General features: G+C 42.6%; 1 protein-coding gene across 1 annotated transcript in view; it reads right to left on the bottom strand.

Annotated features, from left to right (window-relative positions):
* Positions 1-459: 459 nt before the first annotated feature.
* The window catches only part of CNOT6L (CCR4-NOT transcription complex subunit 6 like), a 61,623-nt gene continuing 46,141 nt past the window's right edge, over positions 460-15,941 (bottom strand). Inside the window, exons 7-12 of the mRNA XM_070756922.1 lie at positions 15,195-15,352; positions 13,420-13,574; positions 11,599-11,750; positions 9,280-9,507; positions 5,857-6,059; positions 460-4,363 (exon numbers count right to left, since the gene is read on the bottom strand). Of these exons, the coding sequence (XP_070613023.1) occupies positions 4,151-4,363; positions 5,857-6,059; positions 9,280-9,507; positions 11,599-11,750; positions 13,420-13,574; positions 15,195-15,352 (1,109 nt within the window). The 3' untranslated portion in view covers positions 460-4,150. The remainder of the gene's footprint in view (positions 4,364-5,856; positions 6,060-9,279; positions 9,508-11,598; positions 11,751-13,419; positions 13,575-15,194; positions 15,353-15,941) is intronic.

Below are 15,941 nucleotides of genomic sequence, written 5' to 3' on the forward strand. Positions count from 1 at the left end.
TGAAAAAGGACATTATCCTTGGTAAAAAGTCCTTCACCTTGGTAAAAAAAAAACTAGACACACAGCCTGGGAGAAACCCCACTTAGCAGCAGTAACTGTGAAAGAGATCTTGGAGTCTTGGTGGATAATCAACTAAACATGAGCCAACAATGTGCAGCAGCGGCCAAAAAAGCCAACACCATCCTAAGCTGCATCAACAGAGGGATACACTCCAAGACCAGGGAAGTATTAATACCCCTCTACTACGCCCTGGTCAGACCACATCTGGAGTACTGCATCCAGTTCTGGTCACCACACTTCAAAAGAGACATTGAAACTCTGGAGAAGGTGCAGAAAAGAGCAACCAAAATGAAAGAAAGAAAGAAAGAAATTTAAGAGGTACACAAACATTCCCAGTTTTAAATTCTGTCTCCTGCTTCCTACCCTCCCAACAACATTACAAAACATGGCATGGGGTTGTTGTTGTTGTTTTTGTATTATTTAATAAACCGGCTCCTTTGCAGTTCATATACAATCAAAGGCAATATTTTTTTTTTTAAACTCCATTTTATACAAACATCTCCAAAAATAGTTGGGAGTGAAGTATGGTGGGAACTATTGCTCACTCTGCTAGTTAACATGCACAGATGAAGAGGTGGAGGAGGAGGACGGGAATTGGTTAGTGCATACCTCCAGAGCACAAAGGAAAAGGGATTTTTAAAAAAAAAAAAGCCTCCAAAATGATACAGACGACAACTCGGTAGCACAACCTGGACTGGGAATTCTCTTGTTCCAGCCCTACGAAAGCAAACAAGAGTTGGGGACTCTTATATTCACACCGAATCCATGGCTGGAGCAAAAGACCAATTCTCAAAAAGGTTGTGCCCTTACAAAACCAAAAAGGGTTAATGTCCACAAAAATTAAGTTTTGTCATGCTGGTCAACTTCCCAGTACTGTATCGTAATTGGCTTGTCCATTTATATATATCTATATACTGTATCTATATAATGCATGTAACATTTTTTTTGCTGATAATGAAAAGGAAGGTACACAACTATATAATGTATCTATATACAGGGCCATTTATATAGAACTCTTTTTTTTTTGAGGTATGTAAGAGAAAATACCTGCACCAATGTTGAGGGTGGGGGGGATGTGAGCTTTAAAAGGAGAGAGACCTCGTGCTTCATAAATCCATTTTAGCCTTTGGGAGGATGGAACGAGGTTAAAACAGAGGCGTAAACTTAGCTTGCGTGTGCAGTGTGTGTTGCCTCCCTCCCTGATCCAAAGGGGGAGCCAACAGTGAGGGGGCAGTGATCTGTAAAAAAAAGGACACACATTGAAAGGCTAAATGGATCTATCAAAGTCCTTCTCCAGATTGCAGGAAGTGTGGCTGTCACTTTGAGTTTTGTTACACGAGTGACGTTCAGATTCAACAAGGCTGAGCTGGAAATAAACGCACCTCTGGGGATGTGTTTAACGCACTGTGTGAATCCAAAACTCTAGCTTGTTTCCCTTGGAACCAGCCACGAAAAGAAAGTCCAAAAACACAACAGAATTCCTGGTTCACATACCGCATTAAACAACCCACAGAGGATGCGGCTTGAGGTTTGTTAGCTGCACTGACTTGCAAGAACAGCCACCAAGAAAGTTAGTGCTTAAGCCACAGGGCGATTATTGGAGGAAAATTGCTCTGCTTAATATTTCTTTTCTTCTACTAAGCAACGCAGCAAGTTGCAATGGATGGAGACCAATTCGTTTTGAAAGTGGGTTGCATTCTTCAGTCGTTCATTCCGCTCCACCTCCACTACTTACGAGCAAGCTCTCTTTCCCCTTTTGTTATTTCAGAGGAAGTTAGCCAAACAGCAAGGACAGAGGAAAAAGGAGACACTTTAAAGCAGAGGTCTTCAAACTTGGCAACTTTAAGACTTGTGGACTTCAACTCCCAGAATTCTTCAGCCAGAGCTCTGGGCTGGAGAATTCTGGGAGTTGAAGTCCACAAGTCTTAAAGTTGACAAGTTTGGGGACCCCTGCCTTAAAAGTCTACAGAAGCGACTAGACGGGTTCCTTAGGATTTAAAATTAACTACTTGACTCTTTTGATTTTCTTTTTTTTTTTTTAGCGAATTCGTGAGACAAATATAGCTCCTTTAAAAATTTTCATTCACATAATGGAAACCTCATTTATTAAAAATATCACATCTTTTTTTTCAGATTAGAAATAGTAAAGTGCATGAAAAGTTTAAAAAATAAGCTCGAGGAATCTCATATAGCAGCAAGCAGAAGCACCCAAAAACATTAAAAAAAACTAATTTGCCTTTGTTGCTGCTGTTGAAAAACTTAAGTGTTAACTCTATCCACTGAGGCACGGGGTGGGGAACTGTGGCTCTTTTAGCCCTTGTGGACTTCAACTCCCAGAATTCCTGAGCCACTATGGAATTCAAAGGGGCATGCATCCACCATCTTATTAGCTTAGTACTCCTTCTCTGTTGGAACAGCCAACCCCTATTATTTTGCTCAATAACAGTTGCCCCGAAGTGGATAAAATGGGTTACTTTTCCACCCACAAAAAAAAAGGGGGGGGGGTGTTTTAAAATGGCCACCAGAAACACACATGCACACGAGGGGGATGCTTAAAGATTTCCCCAAGAAAGAAAATTAACAGCTGGGAACAAACAAGCAGGTTCCCTTTAAAAAAACACACACACAAAAAAACAAATCCAACTTGATAGAAGGAAAAGAAAGAATTAAAAGCATGACATGGCTATTTGGCGACTAGGGTTCAGGAGAAGGAAAAAATGGGGGTGGGGGAATGGTAAGGTTAACATTATTCTCACTTTTTTGTACTGAAACAAAAAAAAATTGCACCAAGGGAAAAAAAAATGCTTGTTCTGCCTGAAGGAGGCTGGAACTGAGTATTTATCTCAAACTTTGCTTCTACTAACTAACTTTTCTTAACCAAAAGGGCAACGGAAGGGGATTACTATTTACAAAAGGTAAAAAGAAGGGATGGAATCTCTCTGTATACGGCTGCGGACAGGAGGAATTCTGGTCACTGATTTTAAATGCAGGATTCTGTCCTCAATTATTGGGGTTCCCTCTCAGTCGGTCATCTCTGCCTCCCTGCCTGTGTTTCTCTGAAGGTGATCCAATTTGTAACTCCCTTCGAGTAAAAGATGGGTGCTACCTTACTTTCCTGGTAGAGAACACGGCTTCCAGCCAAAAGTTCAGGCTCATCCCGGCTCCTTAGCACAACGGAGGCGATTCGGTGAATTTCGGACCAGAGCACGCAAGCTTTTATAGTTCAGAAATGGAGGTGGTGCACAGACGCAATCGGATATTCATGGAAAGGCTCCCTCCTGCATGGAGCAATTATTATTTTTTTCTCTCTTTTTAATGGCAGGAAGACTAACATCTCACAACTTTTGTTCCCGTGGTCAAATGGGAAATGAAACAAATTTTGAACTTGGAGTTTAACATTAAAAACAGTTTAAGTGCTATTTCCAATGATACACAAAATTCCCTACGGCAACGTTTCTCAACTTTGGGGATTTTAAAAGGCAGGTTGACTTCATTTCAGGAGCATCTTAAATTCCCAAGGTTGAGAAACACTGCCCTACAGGGCCAATACAATCCTACTGCAGAGGATTTTTTTTTTCAAAAAAAAAATACGAGTGATTTGGGAGCAGGGGGAAAGGGCATCTCAGGCTATTACAGATTTTTTTAAAAAAATGGGGAGGGGATACAAAACCTTTAGCTATGGATGTATACATGTAAGCAAATCCCTCCTTTTCTGATTTGACCGTTGATTAAGGCAGCTTTCCTGTTAAAACACATAAAGCCCGCTGCCTTTTCTCTGCGTATACTTTGTGTCTGTACCTTCGAGAAAAAGGGGAAAAAAATAAAAATAAAACCCCATTGAAAAAGGGAACGAACAACAACTTTGGTTCCAGCCCTAGTGCCAATTGGTACCAATATGCACCGGAAAAAAAGATGTGCAAAATTGTACTTTTGTCAACACACACGAGAAAAACGGAAAGGAGCACGAAGCAGCAGCTATTAAAAGGTTGGCCATACTTCACTCCTACAGGCTTTGATTTACAACTGTACAAGTCCATAAACAAATGAACGGGGGGGTGGGGGGTGTCCCTGCTCTCCCGAAAGAGCAGCACTATCTCCTGTTGGGCAAGTGGATGCCGTTGACCGGAGGCAGGAACGGAGGGTGGAGCTCAAGCTGAGTCAACAGTGAGAAGTGGTCGGAAGGGATGTGAGGGTGGGGGCACCCCGTGATGTTGTTCTCAACCAGCCAGTGAGGATCCAAAGGCCCCAGCACACCAAGCACATTCATGTGAGTGTTGGAATAAAAAATATAGTCAATTACACCCTAGAGAGAGGGAGAGAGAGAGAAGGGGAAAAATAAAAATACAGACAGAAAACACAAACCTGCCAATAGATTAGGTCAGAGATGGCGAATCTATCTCCGGGACCGCCTTCTGCCGCACGAATCCCAGCGACCGGTCAGGTCCCACAGAGTTGACCTTCTCCGGGTCCTGTCGACTAAGCAATGTCGTTTGGCAGGCCCCAGGGGAAAAGCCTTCTCTGTGGCGGCCCCGACCCTCTGGAACCAGCTCCCCCCAGAGATCAGAATTGCCCCCACCCTCCTCGCCTTTCGTAAGCTCCTTAAAACCCACCTCTGTCGTCAGGCATGGGGGAATTGAGATATTCCTTTCCCCCTAGGCCTATACAATTTATGCATGGTATGTTTGTATGTATGTTTGGTTTTTAATAAGGGTTTTCAAATTATTTTAAATATTAGATTTGTCATATCCTCATCACCTTGAGGTTCGATTACTGCAACGCTCTCTACATGGGGCTACCTTTGAAAGGTGTTCGGAAACTTCAGATCGTGCAGAACGCAGCCGCGGGAGCCATCGTGGGGCTTCCAAGATCTGCCCACATTTCACCAACACTCCGCGGCCTGCACTGGCTGCCGATCAGTTTCCGGTCACAATTCAAAGTGTTGGTCATCACCTTTAAAGCCCTACATGGCATTGGACCAGATTACCTCCGGAACCGCCTGCTACCGCACGAATCCCAGCGACCGATAAGATCCCACAGAGTTGGCCTTCTCCGGGTCCCGTCGACTAAACAAGGTCGTTTGGCGGGACCCAGGAGAAGAGCCTTCTCTGTGGCGGCCCCGACCTTCTGGAACCAGCTCCCCCCAGAGATCAGAATTGCCCCCACCCTCCTCGCCTTTCGTAAGCTCCTTAAAACCCACCTCCGTTGTCAGGCATGGGGGAATTGAGATATTCCTTTCCCCCTAGGCTTATAAAATTTATGGATGGTATGTTTGTGTGTATGATTTTGGTTTAATAAGGGTTTTTTAATTATTTTAAATATTAGATTTGTCATATGCTGTTTTATTATTGTTAGCCGCCCCGAGTCTACAGAGAGGGGCGGCATACAAATATAATAAATGAATGAATGAATGAATGAATGAATAAATAAATAAATAAATAAATGAATAAAATAAAGCTATGGCACAGGTGCCACGCGGAGCCATATCTGCTGGCATGCAAGCCGTTGCCTTAGCTCAGCTCCAGCCTTCATGTGGGTGCCTACCAGCTGATTTTGGGCTCGCCCGGATGCTCTGGGAGGGCATTTTCGGCTTCTGAAGGGGCCTTGGGCGTGGGGGAAGGCGTTTTTGCCCTACCCAGGCTCCGGGAAAGCCTCTGGAGCCAATGTGGGTGAAAAATGGGCCTACTGGGCCCACCAGAAGTTGGGAAATGGGCTGTTTCTGACCTCCAGAGGGCCTCCGGGTGGGCAGGGGAGGCAATTTTGCCCTCCCCAGGCATTGAATTATCAAACAGCACTTACCTTGAAATCAAAAGTGTAATTAGTATAAGGCATCAAGTTGTTTTCGTAGGCGCTCTTGAGTTGGAAACCGTGGGTGATTCTTCCTTCAGAAGCCCCATTCTTTCCATTGCCACTGAAGTTCATGAGACACTCGTTGTAACGCAGCTCTTTGAAGTCTTTGTGGTTTTCGGCCACTATTCCATTGCTTAAGTATTCCACAACACCTGGGTTGAATAAACAAAGTTAAAAAGACTGAATTGCACCTTTTAACTCTTCAACATTTATTGTGCAAACAATTTCTTTTTCGTTAGGCGATTATGAAACATAGAAACATAGAAGACTGACGGCAGAAAAAGACCTCGTGCTCCATCTAGTCTGCCCTGATACTATTTCCTGTATTTTATCTTAGGATGGATATATGTTTATCTGCACAGTCTGCGGAGAGGGGCGGCATACAAATCTAATAAATAAATAAATATCCCAGGCATGTTTAAATTCAGTGACTGTGGATTTACCAATCACATCTGCTGGAAGTTTGTTCTAAGCATCTACAGTACTACTCTTTCAGTAAAATATTTTCTCACGTTGCTTCTGATATCTTTCCCCCAACTAACCTCAGATTGTGCCCCCTTGTTCTTGTATTCTTTCCTATTAAAAACACTTCCCTCCTGAACCTTATTTAACCCTTTAACATATTTAAATGTTTCGATCATGTTTCCCCCTTTCCCTTCTGTCCTCCAGACTATCTATCTATCTATCTATCTATCTATCTATCTATCTATCTATCTATCTATCTATCTATCTATCTATCTATCTATCTATCTGATTTTTATGCCATCCTTCTCCTTAGACTCAGGGCGGCTTACAACATGTTAGCAATAGCACTTTTTAACAAAGCCAGCATCTTGCCCCCACAATCCGGGTCCTCATTTTACCCACCTCGGAAGGATGGAAGGCTGAGTCAACCTTGAGCCGGTGATGAGATTTGAACCGCTGACCTTCAGATCTACAGTCAGCTTCAGTGGCCTGCAGTAGAGCACTCTACCTGCTGCGCCACCCCGGCTCTATCTATCTATACAGATTGAGTTCATGAAGTCTTTCCTGATAAGTTTTATGCTTAAGACCTTCCACCATTTTTGTAGCCCGTTCAATTTTATCAATATCTTTTTGTAGGTGAGGTCTCCAGAAATGCAAATTTACAAAAAAATATTATCCAATAGTTTGAGCCACAATTGTTTTGGAAGACTCGCTAACTGGATTTACTTCAGTGGAATTAGAAAATTGCTCTCTTTTTTTCCAATTTTTTTATTAATTAGAAAATTGCTTAATGTCCTTGTTTATGGATAAAAATAAACTGGTACACCAAATGAGAAATTACTAGTTTGACCAAGGACTTTTGCATATTCGCTCAGGTCAGACTACTCCAAAAATCTCTGTCGATATTAAAACACTAATCTGTGCAAAGCTTTTTAAATATGTCAGACAAAGCTTAGCTCTGAGAAGTGAAGCCACACTGTTTCAAAAACACAGATCAGAGTTTAATTGTGAAGCTGCAAGTCCTGTTTTTCACTGCATAGGAGAGAATAAACTTCCAAAAAAAAAAACAACACAAAATTTGGGTGTGCATCTCAATACTCGGAACATTTCAACATTTTCTCCACAGCTGACCTGGTTCAATTATAGGCTGCCTTTTTCCAATTACTGTTTTATTTATTCAATTGAAACCTCATTTTTCTACTTTGGCAAAAGCCGGAGTGGCTAATAACTATGTAATCATTCTGCAATTATTTTGGCAGAAATGCATTTTCTAGCATGCTTCTCTCTCCAAGAAAATTTTGAACACTCCTATATACATATAAAAGTCACCTTTCTTTATTCTAAGCATTTTCTTAATAAAAAATATTGCAACAACCTTATTCCTTTGTTAAAAGATATTCTCTAGAGCAGTGTTTCCCAACCTTGGCAACTGGAAGATATCTGGACTTTAACTCCCAGAATTCCCCAGCCAGCATTAATCATACACACTCAGACCTCAGCCATACATAACATTCATTGGCCAGGGGCCCAAGATCTAATTGCCCCAAGCCTGGCGACATAAGTGAGTGAAATAAGCCGGGGTGGCGCAGCAGGTAGAGTGCTGTACTGCAGGCCACTGAAGCTGACTGTAGATCTGTAGGTCAGCGGTTCAAATCACATCACCGGCTCAAGGTTGACTCAGCCTTCCATCCTTCCGAGGTGGGTAAAATGAGGACCCGGATTGTGGGGGCAATAAGCTGGCTCTGTTAAGAACTGCTATTGCTAACCTGTTGTAAGCCGCCCTGAGTCGAAGGAGAAGGGCGGCATAAAAATTGAATGAATGAATGAATGAATAAATAAATAAATAAACAAACAAACAAACAAACGACTTTATGGAATATCAATTTCTTCTACTCAAAACAATGGCATTCCCAAATAAACCCCCCTTTTTTTCAAATTTAATCATGTTGAGATAATAATAATAATAATAATAATAATAATAATAATAATAATAAATTTATTGTCATTGTCAAAACAACGAATTGTCATTGGCAACAAAAGTCGTGTGACACCCAGAGACCATACATAAAATCAGAATAGGTAAATTTAAAAATAGAATAAAAAATAGAACCACTCAACCATCTACATGACAAACCGAGTAATATTGTCCAATGGTTCACTGATGGTGACCCTTTCGTTCGTTGTTAAGTGCGAGTATAGCTCTGGGATAAAAACTATTCAGGAAACGTGTGGTCCGAGTTCTAGTTGTTCTCTTTAAAAACCCTGAGATACTTAAAGAATAGTAGATGCCACTATTGCTTGATCTATTTTGATCTTTATTATCTAAATAACAGCTTCTGGGGGCGGGGGAACCAGAGTAGGCATAAAATACCTGCTTTCTAATTCCCCATCACTCAAGTAACAATTCTAAGATAAGACAACTAGACACAAGAACAGTTTTTTTCCGAACGCCATCACTCTACTAAACAAATAATTCTCTCAACACTGTCAGACTTTCTACTAAATCTGCACTTCTATTCTACTAGTTTTTCTCATCATTCCTATCACCCATTTCCTCCCATGTTGACTGTATGACTGTAACTTGTTGCTTGTATCCTAAGATTTTTATTAATATTGCTTCTTCATTGCTTATTTGACCCCTATGACAATCATTCAGTGTTGTGCCACATGATTCTTGACAAATGTATATTTTATTTTATGTATGATGAGAGCATCTGCACCAAGACAAATTCCCTGTGTGTCCAATCACACTTGGCCAATAAAATTCTATTCTATTCTATTCTAATTAAACATAGTGTCATAAACACTGAAAGTGGTTTTGCACAAATATTAAAATTATTCTTAAAAAAAAACAAAGACGAGGATCAATTCCAAACTCCAAGGTCAAGGCAATTGCTTCCGAATTACCTGAATCAGGCAGTGAGTTGAGGTCTGCACACAGCACCAGAGGGATGGAATTTGTGTCTGCTGTTGGGCTCCCAGGCCGACCAGAGGCTTTCTCCAGGATATTTTTAAGTTCAGAGACAAACATCATTGTCTGGACAAGCTTTACATCCGAATATTCAGGGTCCCAGTGCATGTGGGCGTTTGCTATTATAAGCAGCTGGCTGTCCATGGGATGGAGAGGCTTCATACCTAAGATCGAGGCAGAGTTGCCAAAATTAAACAAACTCATCCTGAGATGTGGAATTCCATTTGTGCACAGTAAACTTTATGGATTCAAGGTTTGCAATGAGTGTTAAGTTACCTTCACGGCCAGATGAGGCACTTACAAACGGGATGGAGTTTGTGACACAATGTATTTCTCCCCCTACAGCCTATTTTGACACAACACACATACCTCCAAGAAAACAAAGTAATAATAATAATAATAATAATAATAATAATAATAATAATAATAATAATAATAAATTTATTGTCATTGTCAAAAATCTTATGCTTTGTCAGCTTCTCTTAAGCTAAGTAAGACGTAATTAGCCCGTAGCGAGCCAGTTTGATGTAGTTACTTAAGGCACAGGGTTAGAAACCAAGAGACAACTATGTCTAGTTCTGCCTTAGATGTGAAGCTATCTGAATGAATGGACCAGTCCCTCCCTTCCTCCTTCCCCCCTCTCCCCCTTTCTCAACCAGAGGAGGAGGCAATTGCAAAGCACTTCTACAATCTGGCTATGAAAATAATAATAATAATAATAACAACAACAACAACAACAACAACAACAACAGAGTTGGAAGGGACCTTGGAGGTCTTCTAGTCCAACCCCCTGCTTAGGCAAGAAACCCTACACTACTTCAGACAAATGGTTATCCAACATCTTAAAAACTTCCAATGTTGGAACATTCACAACTTTTGGAGGCAAGCTGTTCCACTGATAGTTCTAACTGTCAGGAAATTTCTCCTTAGTTCTAAGTTGCTTCTCTCCTTGTTCAGCTTCCATCCATCGCTTCTTGTCCTACCCTCAGGTGCTTTGGAGAATAGGTTGACTCCCTCTTCTTTGGGGCAACCCCTGAGATATCGGAAGACTGCTCTCATGTCTCCCCTGGTCCTTCTTTTCATTAAACTAGCCATGCCCAGTTCTTGCCACCGTTCTTCGTATGTTTTAGCCTCCAGTCCCCTAATCATCTCTGTCGCTTGCAGGGACTTGTCCAGGCAGTCTTCATAAATCAAGACTGACTCACAGGCAGAGCCCTTCCTGTCTCCGAATTACAAAGCTGGTTGTGTAAATTCCCAGATTCTAGACTGGCCTCAAGATACAGAAGCCTCGAATGACTTTAGGCCAGTCACTCTCTTTCAGGGTTGCTGTTGTGGTGGTGGCAGGAATGGTGGATGGAGACTCACATGAAGCCAACTCAAACTCTCAAGAGACAACTCTCAGCTCTAAATATAACAAACCAACAAAATGATGTTTAACATCGACAAGAGCAAAGTCCTTCACCTAGGCAGAAAAAACCCTGGACACACATACAACCTGGGAGAAACCCCTCTTAGCAGTAGCGACTGCGAAAGAGACCTCGGAGTCTTGGTGGACAATCAACTAAACATGAGCCAACAATGTGCAGCAGCAACTAAAAAAGCCAACACAATCCTAAGCTGCATCAACAGGGGAATACACTCCAAGACCAGGGAAGTCTTAATACCACTCTACTACGCCCTGGTCCGACACACACCTGGAGTCCTGGATTCAGTTCTGGTCACCACACTTCAAAAGAGACATTGAAACTCTGGAGAAGGTGCAAAATGAGCAACCAAGATGATTAAGGGATTGGAAACCAAGACTTACGAAGAGACTGAGGGAACTGGGCATGGATAGCCTAGAGAAAAAGAGGGCCAGAGCGGACATGATAGCAGTCTACAAGTATACGAGGGGATGTCACAGAGAGGAGGGGATCACTTTATTCTTCAGGGCACCAGAGGGCCGGACGAGGAACAACGGCTGGAAGCTGACCAAGGAGAGATTCAACATGGAGATAAGGAGGAACTTCCTGACGGTCAGAGCGATCAACCAATGGAACAACCTACCAGCGGACGTTGTGAACTCCAACACTCTGGACATTTTTAAGAGAAGATTGAACTGCCACTTGACTGGTGTATTATAGGGTTCCTGCTTGGGCAGGGGGTTGAACTCGATGGCCTTCATGGTCCCTTTCAACTCTAACAATAAATAAATAACAAATAAAGTCCAACCTGCAACCGTCCTCATTTGGGGGATGAAAACACAGAACACCCACCTGCCCCAAACTGTTCTTTGTGCACCTCTAACACAACCGCAACTCCGATGTTGTCCTTGGTCATAACTCGGTTCAGCATAGCTTCAGAGCCTTCTGAGTTGGCCATCGCCACTTGGTTGAACTCGACCGTGTGCTTCTGCACCAGGGTGAACCTGGAATCAAAACCAACATCCTATGCATAACTCACCAATTGAGAAAGAGAGGAAGAAACAGATCTATAATGCCTGTTGTTTGTAAAGGGGAAAAGAGAAGCAATGATTTCAAACTCCTTCTGGCGCAATAGAATAATATACAACCTCAAATTTTTAGTTTTATATAATAATACATTTCTATAAGAAGAAATAGAAACATAGAAGATTGATGGCAGAAAAAGACCTCATGGTGCATCTAGTCTGCCCTTAATACTATTTCCTGTATTTTATCTTAGGATGGATCTATCAATGTCGTCTGGCGGGACCCAGGGGAAGAGCCTTCTCTGTGGGGGCCCCGACCCTCTGGAACCAGCTCCCCCCTGAGATTAGGATTGCCCCCACCCTCTCTGCCTTTCGTAAACTCCTTAAGACCCACCTCTGCCGTCAGGCATGGGGGAACTAAAACACCTCCCCCTTGCCCATGCTGTTTTGTTGATTGATTGACTGTGTGCCTGTTTTTTATATATATTGGGATTGCTTTATGAAATTACTAATTTTAAATTGTAATTAGATTGGTGGGCATTGGATTTGTTATTGTGTACTGTTTTTTATTATTGTTGTGAGCCGCCCCGAGTTTTTGGAGAGGGGCGGCATATAAATCCAATAAATCTAATCTAATAAATCTATGTTTATCTTAGGCATGTTTAAATTCAGTTACTGTGGATTTACCAACCACGTCTGCTGGACGTTTGTTCCAATCATCTACCACTCTTTCAGTCAAATAATATTTTCTCACGTTGCTTCTGATCTTCCCCCAAAACTTAAAAACCAACCTATCCTCTTCTATTCTATCCATCGTTTTTCGTTTTTCTTTGTGTTTCTGTATTTTACATACAGCCGCGAGAGCTATCATGGGGCTTCCTAGATTCGCCCATGTTTCTACAACACTCCGTGGCCTGCACTGGCTGCCGATCAGTTTCTGGTCACAATTTAAAGTGTTGGTAATAACCTTTAAAGCCCTACATGGCACTGGACCAGAATACCTCCAGAACTGCCTTCTACCGCACGAATCCCAGCGGCCAATAAGGTCCCACAGAGTTGGCCTTCTCCGGGTCCTGTCAACCAAACAATGTCGTTTGGCGGGCCCCAGGGGAAGAGCCTTCACTGTGGCTGTGGCGGCCCCGGCCCTCTGGAATCAACTTCCCCCGGAGATTAGAACAGCCCCCACCCTCCTTGTCTTTCGCAAGTTACTTAAGACCCACCTATATAGCCAGGCATGGGGGAACTAAGACATCTCCCCCAGGCTTATTATATTTTATGTTTGATATGTATGTGCTGTATGGTTTTTAATTGTTGAGGTTTTTATATATTTTATTATTAGATTTGTTCCATTGTTATACTGTTTTTATTACTGTTGTGAGCCGCCCCGAGTCTTCGGAGAGGGGCGGCATACAAATCTAATAAATTGAATTGAATATTGATTAAAAATCTGGAAAAAAGGGCTGTCATTTGGAAGAAATAAATAAAAATAAAAATTAACCAGCAAGGATTCTAAGCATCCCTTCTGCATTTTTTTATATGGATGTGGTGATTTCAGAACTGTTGCATCAATGGAAAGAACAGACACTGATTTGGGAAAGAACAGGGCTGGTTTGCATACTCGAGCCGCAATACGGAGGAATGAACTTACTTTTCGGTTTTGAAGAATATTGCACAACCGTCCACATGTTTTCGCTCCTGCTCAGACATGATTTTGGCACGTGACTTTGGAGAAAAAAATCCGTCATATCCACGCTCTTTTAATGCTGGCAGAAAGAGGGTGAAGTATTGCTCGGTTTCTACTTCCTGGAAGTGAACAGGGCAGGGTTACAGTGGTGCACAAGAGAAAAAATGGTGCAAAAAAAACAGCAAGTACTTTGTCTTCTACTTGTTTCTCAAACCCCTACGCTGGATTGCAGAGAGTCTACAGAAAGGAATGTCTATGGAGACTCTCAGTCATCCAGGTCATGGTTGTCCCAAAGATGCTTTTTTTTCAAGAGACAGCTGGACTTCCTTGTTTTGCTCTGAAGGTGTTTCACTTCTCATCCAAGAAGCTTCTTCAGTTCGGACTAGAATTCCCTATCATCCAGTCTGGATCCGGCCCATGGAAAGCTTAAATATGGCCCGTTGGGCTGGCCTGGAAATAGCAAAGGACTAGCCTATGGTGCCCCTGGCAGCCCAAAGGCACGCTGCCCCCTTAATTTTTTATTTTTTGGCCTGGACAGCCTCCTGCCAATCAAAACGAGGCACAGGGCCCCCAAACACCACCACCACCCTGTCCCCTTTTGGCCAGCAGGGTGCTGCAGGAGGCATCTGTCCCCCCTCTCTCCCCCCCACTCCCCAGCTGGTCCCCGGAAGTGAACTACAATGTTGATCCAGCCCTTGAAGAAATCCAGGTTGACACCCCTGCTCTAGGCCCACCAAAAGTCAGTGTATTGTAATACTTAAAGTGATAGAGCAGTGTTTCCCAACCTTGGCAACTTGAAGATATTTGGACTTCAACTCCCAGAATTCCCCAGCCAGCAAATGCTGGCTGGGGAATTCTGGGAGTTGAAGTCCAGATATCTTCAAGTTGCCAAGGTTGGGAAACACGGTGATAGAGAACAACTGAACACAACAGAATAACGGAGTTGGAAGGGACTTTGGAGGTCTTCTAGCCCAACCCCCTACTCAAGCAGGAGGCCCTATACCAGTGATGGCGAAGCTTTTTATCCTCGGGTGCCAAAAGAGTGTGCACACACATTATCAAGCATGTGCGAGTGCCCCCACCCATAATTCAATGCCTGGGGAGGGCGAAAACAGCTCTTCCCCGACGGGAGGCCCTCTGGAGGCCGGAAAGAGCCTGTTTCCCAACTTCTGGTAGGCACAGTAGACTCGTGTTTCAACCTCCCCCGGGCTCCAAAGGCTTCCTTGGAGGGTAAAAATTCCCTCCTCCATCCCCCCGGGGGCTCTTTGGGAGCCAAAAACACCCTTCCAGAGCCTCTGTGTGAGTCAAAAATCAGCTGGCCGGCACACACATGCATGTTGGAGATAAGCTAGGGCAACGGCTCACGTGCCAGCAGATATGGCTCTGCGTGCCACCTGTGGCACCCATGCCATAGGTTTGCCATCAATGCCCTATAGCATATTAAATAAATGGCTGAGGACACAGAAGTTCAAAGCCTCCTTTAATCACAGTGGTCCCCTGGGTAAAGATGCTTTCCTCCTCTCTTGGTCCAACCTATCCTCACCAGGGTATTGTGGAGTACAGATTGAAGGCGAGGGTGTAATGTACACTATCTTAACTCCCCGGGGAAAGGCATGAAGTTAATTCTGCCAAACCGAATTGTCCTTTTCTTCCAAGAAATAATTTTAAAAACAATTTTATATCTGTAAACAGCTCTTCAGGTGTTTGTGAGTCAGACACCTAATTTTAGTTATAATTACCTGAAGACTAATGATATCTGCATCCCAGTTCACAATTTCTTCCATGATTCCCTTTTTCCTATATTCCCAGTTTAAAGCCCAGGAAGGACAGTAACCGTAGAGCTGTCGGGTAGCGTATTTATCACACAACACATTGTAGCACATGACAGTAAACGAAGCTGGAGAAAAGAAAGCCAATGATGAGAACAATGACATATGTCAAGTATTTCTTTTTGAAAAAAGGACCATATTATACAGCACTACGGAGATCGGCAGTGACCGAGAGCTGCCAATATTCTTTTTTGCCAAACATTTTTCTTAAGCTATGAAGTATTATAAAATACAAAATGCAAAAGTAAATAAAACAACATTGAGAAATCGTATCAATGGATATCTAGAATACGAAACAACTAAAAAGCTGTCTGGGTTCAATTTATTTATTTTATTTATTCATTTGTCCAATACACAAATACATAGGAAGAAAAATAGACATGTGGTAATATATATAAGGGTAAAGTGAACTTAGAGGAGAGGATATATGAAAGGGAGAGAATATATAAGATAGGTGAAAGAAAGGAAAGACGATTGGACAGGGGACAAAAGGCACACCAGTGCACCTATGTACGCCCCTTACTGGCCTCTTAGGAACCTGGAGAGGTCAATCGTGCAGAGTCTAAGGAAGAAGTGTTGAGGGTTATGTAGATATATCTACTGACATATCTACATAATCACTAAAAAACTAATCCTATCCTAACTTTAACTCTTACA

This window comes from Erythrolamprus reginae, chromosome 7 (assembly GCF_031021105.1).
Source record: "Erythrolamprus reginae isolate rEryReg1 chromosome 7, rEryReg1.hap1, whole genome shotgun sequence".
NCBI classification, from domain to species: Eukaryota; Metazoa; Chordata; class Lepidosauria; order Squamata; family Dipsadidae; genus Erythrolamprus; species Erythrolamprus reginae.